At 46.0% G+C, this 16,167-nt stretch overlaps 1 protein-coding gene across 3 annotated transcripts; it reads right to left on the minus strand.

The window, feature by feature from the left end:
- Positions 1 to 15,867, minus strand: HEATR9 (HEAT repeat containing 9). Of its 3 annotated transcripts, none has more exons than XM_036766101.1 (17): positions 15,691 to 15,867; positions 11,293 to 11,450; positions 10,664 to 10,713; positions 8,911 to 9,050; positions 8,312 to 8,411; positions 8,093 to 8,149; positions 7,757 to 7,813; positions 7,360 to 7,417; positions 6,900 to 7,030; positions 5,775 to 5,963; positions 5,176 to 5,292; positions 4,711 to 4,803; positions 4,382 to 4,501; positions 4,211 to 4,284; positions 2,525 to 2,576; positions 1,880 to 1,966; positions 1 to 563 (listed from the first exon to the last, which is right to left on the minus strand). In XM_036766101.1, exons 2-17 carry the CDS (start codon positions 11,411 to 11,413, stop codon positions 162 to 164), a joined length of 1,848 nt encoding a protein of 615 aa, XP_036621996.1. In that variant the 5' UTR covers positions 11,414 to 11,450; positions 15,691 to 15,867; the 3' UTR covers positions 1 to 161. The 3 variants fall into 3 exon arrangements, with proteins under 3 accessions (XP_036621996.1, XP_036621997.1, XP_036621998.1); XM_036766103.1 differs by lacking the exon at positions 5,176 to 5,292 and adding an exon at positions 9,445 to 9,638 and having other exon boundaries at positions 2 to 563; positions 15,691 to 15,821; XM_036766102.1 differs by lacking the exon at positions 5,176 to 5,292 and having other exon boundaries at positions 15,691 to 15,839.
- Between the last annotated feature and the right edge of the window lie 300 nt (positions 15,868 to 16,167).

The raw sequence follows: 16,167 nt of genomic DNA on the forward strand, positions 1-16,167 counted from the left end.
AGCCTTCATTATTTATTAGCTAATTCATGAGACAGAAGCTCAGAAATCTGCTGCCACAGAGGAAATGGAGGTGGCATATCCAGAGGAGAGAAAATGGAGACAGTGGGGAGAAGAGTAAAGTTAGTGTGGAAGGGGACTTGTTAGGACAGATTTGACTTAATTCATTGGGAAGCAAGGTTCTTGAGGTGCTCCCTGATGACTGGGGAATCCCAGGATACCTTGGATCCCTGGGGAAAGGAATGATCCTTTTTATCAAGGAATTTGAAACAGGGTGGGTAGTGGGAGGCTAAAGCGATGCCTTTGATAGGAACATTAAAGATGGACCTTCCTTTTTCTGCCATGACCTTCCTAGGCCTAACCCTCTTTCGAGGGACTAAGGGGCCCAGGCCACCGAGCAGAGATTTCCTTTGGCTCTCAAGGTCCCTCTTCATCTTTTGAAGCTTCAAAGCCTGGATTCTTTCCCTTTCCTGCCTGGACTCTTCCTCCACCAGGAGCTTCCAGTCCCGAAGCTTTGCCCGGACCCAAGGATCTTTCTTGAAAAGGGTAATGAATATTTTTTCCAGCTGTTAAAAAACACAATGAGACCCAGGGGCTGGCTCACTCCAGAGACAAATTCTTTCTGGTCTGGAGTGGAGAGGGAGCAAGCTCTGAGAACAGTATGGCCCACTTTCAGGAGGCCAGGTCAAAGTGTCTTTGCTCCTTCCTCCTTCTCAATCCTCAAAGAGCTGGGGTTTTGAGCAAGGAGGAGGGCAGACAATTAAGGAGCATGAAGTGGTAGGAATCCTACACCAGAACTCAAGTTCAGCTATGACATTAATGAGCAGGATGACCTTGGGCAAGTCATTCCACCTGTTTGGGCCTCAGTTTCCCTATATGTGAATGAGGTTGAACTACATGATCTCCAACCAGTTTGATAATTTTAATAATAATAATAATAATGACAACAGCCAAAACATCAACATATATTTGCTTTAAGGTTTTACAAAGTACTTTACATATATTACCTCCCTTGAGTCTCACAACCACTCTGAGAGGGAAGTGGTATTATCATGCCCACTTTACAGAAGAGGAAACTGAGTCTGAGAGTGGTTAAACTGCCTCAGGTCGTGTCTTAGGCAGTATTCAAATTCAGATCTTCCTGTCTTCAAGTCAAGCTCATTCCACCCTGCTCCCTAGCTACTTCAATTGAACAAAGTTTTATTAATCACCTACTTTGTGCCAAGCATTTTGTCAAATGCTGACATAAAGGAAATCAATCCCCCTCCTCAAGGGGCTTTTACTCTTCTATATTCTATCTGTCGGTCACTCATTCTGTGAAGGACCTTACATGACCCCAGCAGAGAGAGATACATGGCTAGACAAGAGTCTGTGTGTAGACACATGGCCTACATGTGTGAAACATGAAAGTAACAGTATAAAATGATACCACCTAAATACCATTATGCAGGATATGCATTATAAGGACTTTAGAAGTTCAGAGGAGGGAGAAATCATTTCTGACTGGTGTGATAAGGGGAGGCTTTGACATTTGAGCTAGGCCTCGAGGCCTTTGAATAGGGAGAGAGTAGTAGGGAAGGAATTCCATGGAGCATGAACCATGACTATAGAACCATGAAGCATAGACTATAGTCTAACTGGGAGGTTGGGAAGGAGATAGATCTGACTTAAATGAAAGGATTGTATAGGGGAGTTGTGGTGGTAGATTGGGGTTGGGTTCTTGAATGCCAAGGCTGTGGAAGGTGGATTTCACCCAGCAGGTGATGGGGAGGCACGGAAGGCTTTTGGAACAGCAGGGTCTGGCAGAAGTAGGGATGATGGGAGTAGGGTGGGGGAATATGGAGCAGAAGCAGAGGGTGGGTGGGGGAAAGGGACCACTCACCTGTTTCCTCACCATTAGACTTGTTTCCAGGTCCAGCATGTCCATGAGGAAATAGAACATGCGTGAGCTGCTGATGCCCAAAACACTCTGGTGGGAGGCAAGGTAAAAGATCCTGGGTATCCGGTCCTGGGAAGGGGTACTAAGTGTGGTCTTTTGATGCCTCCCCCCCACCACTCCATCACTTCCCTGGGTCTTCTGGGAGTGATACAGAGGAAACTCACTGAAGTTCAAGGTGACATCACTGAACTTCCCTGCTAATCTCATGGTATGCTGTTCTGAGACTTGTACAGCTGGCGTCTAGGCTGAGGGAGTCAAGGTTTCGTGGCCTATGGCTTTCACTACTCTTTGCCCTACTCAGACTTAGGCCACGTAGCCTGGTGCCTGAGCAAAGTCTTCCATGTCTGAGCTGTCAGGAATGGGCACTCCATCACTATAGGTTCTTAGCAGTGTTGTGTGCTCTCCTGTTCCTTCTTCCCTTCTTTCCTCTCCAGCTTACCTCAACCCACCACAACTTCCCTTTCTTTCTTTTTCCCTTCCCTCTCATCACCAAACTGGAGTGCCCAATACATGGTAGGTGCCCAATAAATGCTGCTGAGTGATTGACAATAGGGGTAGGAGGCAGGAAATCAATTTAGTTGGCCTTACAATGGATATGACAGCCTCGTGACGTACCAAGGCACTGGCATCATTAAGCTGCCTGTGTAGAAGGGAATAGAGGGAGGGGTCACTGGAAGAGGAAAGGAAGGAAGAGGAGAAGGAGGATTGGTCCTTCATTAACCAGTGCTCCCCTTGCCCAAGTAGTGGTGCAGCTTTAATTCGTTGTCTGAATTACCATGATTGGCACATGGTAATCATTTAATTGATGCTTGCTGGCTGAATGACTTTATACCCCATACCTCCCAGGCCAAAGAGAAAGGATTGGGAAAATGATTGTGCGCTGATGAACTTCTAGCTGTTCTCCTGAGTGTGGTGGAGAATAATCCCAGCCATACAATTTATTAGCAAAACATGCATAATAAATGGGTCTGTGGACTGACTGGGGAGTCCATTGACTCCTTTATTAGGCCTGTTTTGATAATGAATCATATTATCTACCACATAAGAAAGGTCAAGACGATACCTGGGACTTGAGAAATCTTCCATCTGATATAGAGTGACCACCCCAGAACTCTCACCTCCAGTCCCCTGCTTCCCCTAACATTCCACCTCCACTTCTTGACTTCCTTCTGTCATCCCATCCTCACCTTCACCCCCATTATCTCAAATGGGATATTTGTAAAAAGCACCTAGGACAGTGCTCGACACACAGGAGGCACTATATAAATGCTCATTTCCTCCCCTCTTTCTCCATTGTAATTCTCATCACTCCCATCCTATTTCCCTACTTCTCATCCCACCCATTTCCTGCTTATTCTCACTCTGCTCCATTCTCCCCATCCCACCTTCACTCCATTCTTCCAAGCTGTTCCTATTTCCAACTTCATTCCATCTCTACCTCATCTTATTGTCCCCACTACTCATCTGATTCCCTCATCCCATCCCCCACTTTTCATTCCTCCCTTTCCACCCCATCCCATTCCTCCCCGCCCATCTGATCTCCTACCTTTGATCTCATCCTTTATCTCATGACACCAGCCTTTATCACCCCTCCCACCATTCTTCATTCTATCCTGTGCTCCTCATCTCATTGCCTTATCTCATGATTCCACTACTTCCATAAGCCCTCTGGTTCTACCCACTCTGCTATACAATAACATGTTTAAAGCTGAAAGGGATCTTTGAGGCCACTGAGTCCAACTTCCTCATTTAAGGTGGGAAACTGAGGCCCAAAGAAGTTACAAGTGACTTGTCCAGGGCTATGCAGCTAGTAAGTGTCTGAGGAAGGATATGAACCCAAGTCTTCTGGACATCTTAAGTCTCTTCCCTTCACCCTCTGCTCACTCTGGGGAGACACTTATGAGGACCACACTTCCTCCCTTCTCCCTTTGGGACAGTCCCCTTCCAGTGTCTATCACTTCATTCCTCGTCCTCCAATCTCCCACTTATTCCACCCTCCTCTTTTTATTCCAGTCTACCCTCAATCTCATCTAACACCCTCTGCCCCTGTATCCTAGGATCCCCAGAGGAAGGAAAGAATAGCTCTCTGAAACTAATCTCCCCATTCTCCACTGGGGCAATGAGAGCAAGAAGTTAGCTTCTGGTCTTACTAACAGCGCCCTCCACCTCCCAGTAGCAGGCAGGGCTCCCTTCCCCCTAGAGTGGACAGCACTTCCAAGCCCAATGAGGGCCTTTCTTCCCTCCACCCCCGCTCTTAGTTCCCAAGTTCCTCACGACTCCACGATGTTCAGCATCATAGGCTTCATTTTCAGCAACTCCACCATTTCTGCCACAGCTTCTCTCACTTCCTGGGGGTCAGGCAAGATGGGGGTAAGAAGGGAGATGGTGGCATGAGAGGAGAGATTGACAAGGAGAGAGAGGAGGGAAGAGAGGAAGGGAACTCACTTGTAAAGGATCATCATGAACCTTCAACCTGAGTAGCTCAAAAATGTCATTCTCCATACCCAAATTCTGGATCTTCTTTAGCCCAATAATCTTGAGCAGTCTGATGGCTTCTATCCGGTGCTGAGGATGGGAGAGAAATGGATGGAAATGTGTGGGATGGGCATGGGTTTGGGGTTTATTAGAAGGGGCAGTGAACTTCCTGGATAAGATATGGGGAAAAGGGAAGACTGAGATCCTAGCAGATTGTCTCTCCTCCCTCCCACCCCATCACCATTGCCCTGCCTAGTCCCAAAGGGGACACAGTGGCTCTCTAGTCCCAAAGGGCTCACCTTGGCCACACAGGACTTCAGTATTTGCTCCATGACAGCCTTGAGGACAGGCAGGGTGTGTACATCCATTAGCTTCACTAGTACTATCAATGCCTAGGGTGGTTAATAGATCAAAGGAGAATAGGAAACAGAGTGGGAGTGGGAGTAGGGTGTACCTGAGAGGCTTGGGAAAGTGAATTGGGAGAACTGAGATGGATGAGGATGCGAAGAAGAGCCTGGGGGTCCTTGGCCAAGATAGATCAGAGATAGATGGAGTTGGGATTGGTGGGACAAAACCAAGAAGGCTTAGGGAGCCAAAAGGCAGAGGCAGAGGAGGGAAGAGGGAGGTGCAAATAATTGTGTGATTCAGAAGTGGACCTCAGGGATCCTCTTGTTCAACGGCCCCCTCCTTTCATAAACCAGCTCCAACACATGCATAGTTTGTGGATAAGAAAACAGGACTAGAGAGGCTTAATGAGGACTTGCCCAAGGCTCCACAGGGAAGTAAATATCAGAGCTGGGATTCAAAGCTGGCTTGTCTGAGTCCAAATCCAGTGTGCTCTTTCCAGTACTGAGGCTGCCTTCTCTGGAGGTGGAGCAAAACTGGGTGGTGAATCAGAGTGGGGTGGAGTGGTTATTAAAGGAGGAAGTGGGGGAGTGAGCACTCTATCTCAGGGGCTTCTCAGTGTGAACATGCTCACCCACACACTGAATATACACACATCACACACGTGTTCCTAGATGTTCTAATCAACTCGAGAATGGGAAAACCTCGAGCTCAGTCGGCTCCTTGCCCTGGTCTCTTGGATCACTGCCCCATTTCCTTTCTCCTTCATGATTTCCCCCTTTAGATTGTCAGCTCTTTGAGGGCAGAGACTGTCTTTTGTCTTTCTTTGTATTCCCAGCACTTAGCATAGGCCCTGACACACAGTAGGTACTTATTAAATGTCTATTGACTGGTTTTCCATTGGAGGACACTGCCAGAAGGGACCAGGGCTTGCGTTGGCCTTCTTGGACAAAGGAAGGGTAACCTTGGCAGTGATGAAAGATTCCCCAGCCCAGACTCCCTGCCTGCAGCCCCACACCTTCATCTTTCTCTTCATTTCTCCTTGGGTCAGGCACTGGAGCAGAAACTCACGGGCTATGGGATTTTCAGAGTCGAGGAAGCTCAGGCACAGAGCTGCTTCCAGGGCCACATTGTCTTCAGGGCTCTTCCCCTTCACCAGCAACTTCAGGACCTTGGTCAGTAAGCTCTTGGCCCCAATAGGCTCCCGCTGGGGAGGAATGTATGCATGTGAATGAGAAAGTACAAGTTGGTTTTCCTGCTACCCTGATGCCAGACCCCTACTACAGCTTGAACCACTGCTCCCTTACTCTGCATGTATCTCAACCCATATACAGTCTTCTCCAGATTCTGCTGCACTTTTATGTGAACACCTTGGTAAAGTATCCATATGGCATCTTGCTCAGGAACCTCATCATCTGTGAACAGACTAAAAACTACCTGAGAACGGGGACTGTATCTCTCCACCTACCTGGGAATTTCAGTTCAATGAATATTAAGTGCTCCTAGTATCTTCCTGGGGCAGGGGAGGGGGAGGAGGGAGATAGAATACTCAGAACACCACTTCCCTGCCCTTATGGAGCCTAAGAAGATTGGTGTGAGATGGTACAGTTTTTAGAACACTGGGCTTGGATTCAGGAATGACTAAGTTCAAATCCAACCTCAGACAATTATTAGCTGTGTGGCCCTGGGCAGGTCACTTAACATCCGTCTGCCTCAGTTTCTTCAACTATGTAGTAAAGAGAATAAGAGCATCTACTTCCCAGGGATGCTGTGAGGATCAAACGAGGTATTTGTAAGGAGCACGTAGTACACAAGTAGGAGCTTAATAAATACTTCTTCCCTTTCTGGGACAGGTGACTACCTCATCTCTTTCTTTTGTGTTCCCCCACAGTAACACTCAAGAAATGCTTAATCATTTATGGATGAATCGAGAAGCCAGACCCCCACCCTGACTCTGCAGGGATGTGATACCTTCATCGGTCCCTAGGTTATATTCTCGCTACCACCTGTCTTACTCTCTCCTCCCCTCAGATGGCCTTTCCCCTATTCTTTTGTTTCTCCCAATTGCTTTATTCTCCTCCCCTACTTCCTGCCCCACCTTGCACCCAGTGAATTTTGTCTTCCCCTCCCCTTCCCTGATTACTTTGTTTTTGGCAATCGTGATCCAGCCACTGAGGGCCATGTGAAGTCCCAACAGCGTGTCCATCCTCCGACTAAGGTTGCATCCCTTTAGTTGTTCGATGAGAGACAGGACCACGTGTTTATGTAGGCAGCCTAGACAGGAGAGACTTTAGGTAAGAGACAGAGGCCAGGGGAATGTCAACCTCCGAGGCACAGTGAAGGTGACACCTTCAGTCCCTTCCCTCTACTCTGTTTACCCCCTGTCTAGGCACTCACTGGAACTACATCTCTTACCTGCTCTCTCCCACAATTAGCATCAGTTACCTCATCTGCAGGGTTGTTGAATGATCATATGTATGTATAAAGTGCTCTATGTTAAGAATGTTCTTGAAGCACTCTCGTAGTTCTGTGCAAATGTTAGCTATTACTGCAGTATTATAGCCTCTCCCCACCTGCCCCCCATGGGGAGGGGATCTACTCACCTAGAAGAGCGAGGGTTCTGCTGGATTCATACCTCACCCTCTCAGGACCTACCTGGGCCTGTTAGGAGTTAGGGAGTTGGGAGTCAGAAACCTCCCTCACTCCTTTGTCCCCTGGTGTTTCTCTACCCACTCAAGGGAGTAAAGTAACAGGGACATGAGCAAGACCCTTATCTATGTCTCCTCATTAGCCTGTACTGTGGGGCTCCTGAGGAGGTGTTCCTGACTTCCCACTTCATCCTATTTGACCTTCTCCCTTCTCCCTCTTACTTCTCTATTCAGGGTGGCCTATGACTGTGGCCAGTTCCAAACTTGTCACTCTCTCAGAAGGGTCTACATGTCCTCCATTCTCTACAATGTTTTTCTTGCAGTCCAAGGCTGATTTTCCTCTTCAACTCACCGAGACCCAGAGGGCTTCTATGATAAACTTCTTGCTGACTCTCAGTTTACCCAAGGCCTGGAGGATCCACAGAAAAGGTTGGGCCTCAGTCCTCACCAAGATGGGGAACGCTTCACCATGGTCCCTCATGACCCATGTAAGGATGGTGGCTGGAGGTGGAGGAGTGGAGGGGGAAAGCCAAAAACAAAAAAAGGAGGAATGTGTTTTTGGGGCTTGGGGGGAGGTTAGGGAGAAGATTGATCCATGATCATTCTGGACACAACTGGGATTTAGAATCTGGATTTTGCCCACCCCTAACTCTACTGACCTCTCATTGGGTCCTTCATATCCTCTCACCTGAGCTGCATAGACCTGTTCAGCCTCCACAGGAGAACTCAGGCTGTGGGTGAGGTCCTGTCAACCCAAGGAAACAGAAAGGAGTGCAGATGGTGAGGAGTGACATGAAGTCCAAGAGCCATAGTCACAGGGTCACTCTCTGCAGACCCAGGAGAAGAGCTGGGGAATGTGTGGAACTCCCTTGCAGCCCCTCCCACTCTGGGAAGGCTTGCTACTCACCTTTAGCCTCCGCCACTTCATGGGATCTATAAGGCGGTCCACAGACGTCAGGGGCTTTTCTGTTGAGAATCTTACTCTCTGCTTTCGAATATTACAGGACCTGGCTGGGCAGAAGGCATGGCTAGTCCTGCCTCCCTTTCTCCAGCCCCCCTTGCCATTCCTATATTCCAAAAATCAAGGCCCCTCCTCACCCCCTTTCCTTAGTGGCCTTATTCCATGAAAAGTCAGGGAAACAATGGCGATGGGAAAGACTCAAAGTGAATTCTCTTCTCTAAGAGTTAGAGAGTTGGTTGAATTTAGCCTGGAATCTGACTCTTCCTTGACATTCTTCATTATCCCAGTGGTTATTTATGTTCATGGTGGGCTGGATGGCTTAGAGTGACCATTTTCCCCATTAGCCTTTCTACCCATGTGATCTCCCTCTTGTCTGCTTCTCCTTCTTCCGAGGTTGTTTAGAAGGTGCTGCAGTTGTGGACTTAGACATCTCGGAGGGGGGAAGGGGCTGATCAAGAGGCATAGTTGACCCCTTCCTACACCCACTGCCTTGTCCAAACCCTTGACTGGGGATACTGTGCCTGTTTTGTCAATTGTTGTCTTACTCCCAGTCCTTGCGTGGAATCTTCAGTTCAGGTGCCAAGCAGATATCTGGGTATCTCATTACATAGCTGGAGTTCTTGGGATTCCTGGGGGTTGACTTTCTCCATATGAAAGGGGACCGAGGGAATGTTGCTAACACCACCTGGCAGACATATGTATAATAATTATAACCCAGGAGCTAGCATTTCATAGCACTGTGAATACTTTACATATATTATCTCATTTCAGTCCAATCCAATAAATATTTACAAAGTACCTATTATGTGCCAAGCATTGTGCTCATAATAATTCTGGGAGGTTCGATTCTCACAATAACCCTGGGGGATAGGTGCTATTATTACCCATGATTTTACAGATGAAGAAACTGAGGCTGAGAAAAGGTGCCCAGGGTCACATAAGAAGTGTTTAAGGCAGGATTCGAATTCAGGTCTTCGTGACTCTGAGTCCAACACTGTCCATTGTACCACCTAGCACTTTCCTGAATTGAGAGGTAGTTAGTGCGATGTTATTAACCCCATAAAGTCTAAGTGACTTACCTAAGGTCACACAGCTAGTAAGGGACAGAAGCAGGACCCGTATCTTGTGATTGCCAATGTGTGTCTCTCCCCTACATCAAGCTTCCTGCCAGGACAGTCAGGCTAGGGAGGAAATTGGGGTGTTTTTCCCTCTCTCAGGCTGCATACCCAGGGTTTAGGTAGGGAAGCAGGCTCAATTTCCCCAGGTACCACATCTGAGGAAGAAGGATAGCCTTCAGATCCACAGCCATTTCAGGATCTCAAAGCACTTTGTCAACCATCACGTGGTCTGCAACGAGGGACAGTTGTGTCTCCTCTTTACCTATGCTTGTGCCTTTAATGTATTACTCTTGTCTTCTAGTGATCTCAAAGCACCATGAAAGGACTTATGATTTCATAGATGCCCAGAGCCTTAGAATCCCAGAATTTCAGAGTGGAAAAGGTCCTGAGAGGCGATTGAAGTCAAGTCCTATATGATCCAGAAGCTGCTGTATGGTACCATGGATAAGGCAGCTGGTCTTAGCCTGACCGCCTCTGGGGTCCCTTCTACTTGGGACAGCTTCAATTGATGAGAAGGTCTTTTTTTTTTTTTCATCAAGCTTAACTTTGTTACTTCCCCCAATCTCTTAGCTCTGCCTTCTGGCCCCAATCACAAGTCAAGTCATTGAGCATTTATTAAGCACCTTCAGTGTGTGCTAAGGACAGGTTTAATATCTGTTTCAATATTTCAGGTACTCGAAGTTAAGCTTCCTTACCCCACTGAGTCTCCTCAAGGCTAAACATTCTCATTTTCTTCCAGTAGAATGTAAACTCCTTCAGAGCAAGAAGTTTTATTTTTGTCCTTATGTTTTCAAAATCTAGCACAATGCCTTGCAAATGGCAGAAGCTTAATACGTGCTCGTTGAATTTCCGTTAACTGATCCTCACATGGCAGAATGGTGAAAGGACAATGGGGTTGGGGAGAGAGAAAGCCGAAGAGGGAAGATGGGCAGGAAAGATGGGGGAGGGAAGACGGACAGACAAACCTAACATCCAGTTGGATGACCCTTGCCTAATGGAGGCCCTTCCCTTCCACAGTGAATTGTAAACTCTCTAGCACACAGAGGGAATGCTGGGACTGTCTGCAACTGCTACTGAGAAGAGATGGGCCGGCTGGGAACATTCCTGCCTCTTCAGAGCCAGCACTCTGGATAGGAGACACAGATTTAGCTCCACAAAGCAGCAGAGTCCCGGTTCATACCTGGTGGCAAGAAGGGATTCTGTGGCTGTAGTCAGTGACTTTGTGTTGAGCTGTAGAGGCAAGAGGAGGAAAGAGGCATGATGGGGAGGAAACCCAAGGGAGAGAGAACTTCTGTGCCAAGGAGTGAGGGAGGACTCCTGTGCAAATTGAGGAGCAGAAGAGACAAGTTTGGCCTTGCATGTTGGAGGGGGGTGGGTGGGGGGAAGTGTGTGGGGAGAGTGAAGGAGTGAGAGTGGAGTGGGGAGGAACCATCCTGGGGCCAGGTATGAGGCAGTAGGGGGAGGGGGTGGGGGTGAGGGGAAGGAACCATCCTGGGGCCAGGTATCAGGTAGAAGGACAGTGGGGGTGGGGGGTGGGGGGAAGGAACCATCCTGGGGCCAGGTATCAGGCAATAGGGGGAGTGGGGGTGGGGGTAAGGAACTATCCTGGGGCCAGGTATCAGGCAGCAGGAGGTGGCCTGGGGAAACAGAGTCTCTTCTCTCAGCAGTGTTGACCTTATACTGGGCTTTCAGCATCTTCTCAGCTCTCCCTCCCCACCACCTCAGCTCAGAAGTCTGGGCAGGGCTACGGGCCTTTTCTTCTTCAAATCTCATTTCCCCATCTTTGGACTTGACTGGGTCACAGTTTACCTTTGCTCTTTTCCGCATCTTCCTGAGATTGCCATGTGAGTTCAGGGATACTGACGGATAGCCTGGGTAACTTCTCCGTGTGTGTCTTTGAATGATACGCGTCTCCTGTCTCTGAAGCCATGAGAAGGAACCTGGAAGAAGGAGGGCACCAGAGTGTCCTAGGAAAGAGGCGGTAGAAGATGATGGCAGATGGTGAGAGTCAGATGCCCTGAAGGGAACTGTGGCTACCTACCCAAGGAGAAGGGAGCCAGGAGAATCCAGGGTTGAACCATTCCCTGGCAGGGAAACAAGGTCATGGAATTCTGGATGGAGAATCTTCAGGATGCTGAGCAACAGGCCCCACCCTCAGTAAACAGAAGCTTCGGGTTCTTTGCCCCAGGCTCAGTCCTTGGCCCTGTATCACTCTTCTGCCCTCAGTAGATGAAATATTTTTCATCTCAAAAATAGGGTCCCTTTTAACTTGTGGTATATCCTGGTATAGCATAAGCTGAGGGGCAGGAGAGAGAGAGACAGAGACAGAGACAAAGAGAGACAGAGACAGAGACAAAGAGAGACAGAGAAACAGAGACAGAGAGATGCAGAGAGACCGAGACAGCAGAGACAGAGAGACAGAGAGACAGAGAGACAGAGAGAGAGGAAGAAATAGAGACAGAGACAGAGCAAGAAAGAGAGAGTGAGTTAGGGAGGGTCAGAGAAAGACAGACTACAGACTGAGAGAGACAGAGATAGACAGAGGCAGAAGAGGAGAGGAGAGACACAGACAATTCTCAACCAAGAGGTCTTGGATCTTTGTAAACTCTGGTAAACTTCCCTAGGACAAAGGAATAAGGGACTGAGAAAGTCAGATCCTGTCCTGAAAGTCGCAATATTTGTAGAATCCTAGAGAAGAAAAAGTTCAGGGGATCATAATCCCATTTGGGAAGTCACCTTCCCACCATATGATAGTGGGTAAGGGAGAGGGGGCACTCTCTACTGATACTCCCCTCGACAGCTCAGGTTTTTCTACATTCCAGACCCAGTGTTCTATCCACTTCTTTACCTAGCTGCCTAGCTATGGGGACAAGGAAAGGGAAGAAGAGTGTATAAGAGGGAGAATAGAGTTGGGGAAGGAATGGTCACAGGCAAAACTTCATCTTTGAAGGGTGGATCTTAAAGGAAAAATTAGAGAGGTGAAGGAACCAGAGATTGGGAGAAGGAGAAGTGGGGCGGGGAGTAACAGACTATTTCAGTCTGTTGTGATTACTTAGCTTTTACCAGGGGGATATTTATTTTGAAGATAGAGAATAAAGATGGGTGGAGGGGCACAATTTCTTCTCTCTCACTTCAATCTCTGGGCAGCTTGGGCTCAGATTTAATGCATTGGTCTCATGAAGTTCACATCTAAATGAGGCACTGTTATTAGATGGGCCCTTGTCTCAGTAATTACTGGCTGGATACTGAAATTCAGACCACTCCTCTCTTCTCCTCTCTGCACCTCAGAGTTGGGTTGGATGGCTGCAAATCCCGAACGTGGAATCTATTCTCAGACCTCTTAATGGCTTACTCTCCTGATTGTTCAAAACTCAAGATCATAACCTCTAATCACCTTCACTTAAAATGAAAGAATCAATGGAGACTATATAGTTTAAGTAATCAGTCTGTCAAAGATGACATAATTACACACAATTAAATTACTTTAAAATTACATAATTCACACACATGGTTACTTTAAAGAAAGTGACAATGAGAAAAAATATCAAAACTTTTGGGATATGGCCAAAGCAGTCTTTAGGGGAGAGTTTATATCACCAAACACTTTCATCAACAAAAGAAAGAACAAATAAATAAATTGGATATGTGTCTAAAAATAGAAACCCAACTAAACATAAAAATCAGGGCAGCTAGGTGGTACAGTGGATAGACTACTGGGCCTGGAGTAAGGAAGACTCATCTTTCTGAGTTCAAGTCTGATCTCGGACACTTACTCACTGCATGACCTTGAACAAGTCATTTAACCCTGTTTGCCTCAGTTTCCTCATCTGTCAAATGAGCTGAAGAAGGAAATGGCAAACCATTCCACTATCTTTGCCAAGAAAACCCCAAATAGAATCACAGTCAGACATGATTTAGACTAAGCAAAACAAAATACAAAAATAAAAATTCTGAATGTCAAAGAAGACATAGAATTGGAAATAGAAAACTCATTGAAATGATAGTTAAAACCAGGAGTTGGTTATTTGGAAAAAAAAAAAACAACAACCCACAACTAATAGAATACATAAACCTGTTAAAAAAAGAGAAAACCAAATTGTTAAAATAAAAGAGAATTCATAAGAAATGAAAATAAAGAAAACTATTAGAAATCATTTTGCTTAATTAGATGCCAATGATACTCATAAATGAAATTGATAGTTACAAAAATATGAAGTATCTAGACTAGCAGAATAAGAAATGGATGACTTAACCCAATCTCAGAAAAAGTAATTCGACAGTAGTCTTAAAGGAACTTCTAAAGGAAAAAAAAACAGCAGCAGATGAATTTTTGAAGTGAATTCCATCAACCATTCAAAGAATAATTAGCTTAAATATCACATATATTATTTATAAAAATGAGAAAGGATTGTGCCAAACTCCTTCTATGAGACAAAAATGGTCCTAATAACTCGTGTGTTTGTCTTTCATTCTCAAAGAGGACTATGACATCAGGGAAATGATGACATGACTTGCAGTTGACTTTGATTTGAACGAGGGAGGGCTGTGCAAAAGGTCACCAGCCTCACTTTCTCTTCCAGAGCCATCTGGGTCCAGTGGCCTGATATTCAGCAGAATGACTGGAGGTGACCCAGGATGCATTAGGAGACTCTGGCCCTTTCAGGCTCAGGTCTTTTCAGGTTCTCACTTTGAGTGAGGGAACTCCCATTCAGTGAGTAGGCCTCTTTAAGAAGTTAATAAAGTTTTTAATTAAAAAAAACAAACTAAAACAAAAATCATACTGGGAGGGGAAGACCCTCAGGGTTCCTGCCTCTAATATTTTATGGAAATGAGAAGATCTTTCCCATCCATTAACAGGCCCATGTGACCTGCCTGAGTCACATTGAGTCTGAGTCCACATGAGTCTCTCCTAATAACTAAATGAAACCAAAGAGGGATTGTGAGGCAGCTAGGTGGCTCATAGATAGAGCACTGGGCCTGGAGTAAAGGAGACCTAGATTCGAATCCATCCTCAGATATTACCAGCTGTGTGACCTTGGGCAAGTTGCTTTATCTCTGTTTGCCTTAATCCACTGGACAAAGAGATGGTAAACCACATCAGTATCTTTGCCAAGAAAACCCCATGGACAGTATATGGTCCACAGGGTCACAAAGAGTTATTCATGACTGAATAACAACAAAGTAGTAAAATGAAGTAGAGAATAAAGTTATAGCAATATTTTGAGTGAATATTGAGACAAATAAAGTAGTAGTAAGGAGGCTACAATCACATATTTAAAACATTATATACTAAGTCTAAGTCAGATTTTTACCAGGAATTTGGGCTTGGCTGAGTATCAAAAAACTGTAATACTCCATATTAATAAAAAAATCATAGAAGTCATATGATAACACAGATGTAGAGGGGGCTTTGGACAAAATACGTTATTTATGTAAAAACAGTAAAAGGAATACATCTACTCGTACTGAATATTGTAATCTAAATAGCACCTTTGAACAAAGACAGAGGGGATTTTTTCTCAGGCATGAGTTAGACTGGATGGCTTCAGAAATGCCTTCCAATTATGAGATTCCGTAAGATTCCATATGCTCTCAGTAAGGAATGACCAGCACATAGCAAGTATGTATTGTCAGGGTGTGGTATCTCAGACTGAGATGGTGCACCCAGTAGGGTACCCTGATTTCAACAAAACCTGTGAGTTAATAGGGAACATCCTTAATGCCCACAAACTTACAGCTTAACACACACATCCCATCGTAAAAGTTGCTATTTGTTTACAGATAAAATAAGCAAGCTCTGTCCTCCCCAACCCCATCCTCTTTCTTTGGCCTTTTGGAAATAGATGGGCAGAGCAGGGAGGTGGTTTCACACTAAGACAAGCTTTATAACCATTAGAGCCATTCAAAAATGGGATGGGTTGCCTTAGGAGGTAGTGAGTTCCCCTTCACTGGAGGTTTTCAAGTGGAGGCTGAATGATCATTTGTTGGGGTCCTTCAATCAATCAACAAGCATTTATTAATCACTTGCCATGTGCTTAGACACTGTGCTAAATGCTGGGGGATAGGATAGGGAGTGGACCTGTGATTTCACTGGTATGGGGAACTCCAGGCGAGGGAACACGCTCTACCAACAAAGAGCTACACCTTCTCTGTAACTTAGGGAGTTGCCTAGGGCACTGAGAGGTTAAATGATTTGCTCAGGGTTACCGTGTATCTCAGAAGTGAAAACTGAACCCAGATCTTCCTGGCTTCAAGGACAGCTCTCTAGAGACTGCGGTAAGTCACTCTCTTTCTCTCTCTCTCATAAAAGACATTCTTATTCAGATGCTACTTGGTCTGCAGGGTCAATCCCTTCCAAATCCATGATTCCACAATCCCATTATCACTCCCTATTGACATGGGCAGCACAAGTGAAATCATGATGCCATAATGGCCTGGCTAGGGAAGATTGAGGCGGTGATTGTGACATCCTACCACTAGGTGGCAGGAAGTTATGTTAAGAATATCACATAGACTGGGAAGAGGTAGATGGATGGGTGAAGACATGAGTGCTATATATATATGCACAGAGAAATGAACTTGAAGTAACATAGCATAGTCCAACTTCCATGGTAGATTGATATTCAATTAAAAAGAAAAGAAATGGATTGAGATGTCACAAACAATGAGCCTGGTCCTAAGCAG

This window comes from Trichosurus vulpecula, chromosome 7 (genome assembly GCF_011100635.1).
Source record: "Trichosurus vulpecula isolate mTriVul1 chromosome 7, mTriVul1.pri, whole genome shotgun sequence".
NCBI lineage: Eukaryota > Metazoa > Chordata > Mammalia > Diprotodontia > Phalangeridae > Trichosurus > Trichosurus vulpecula.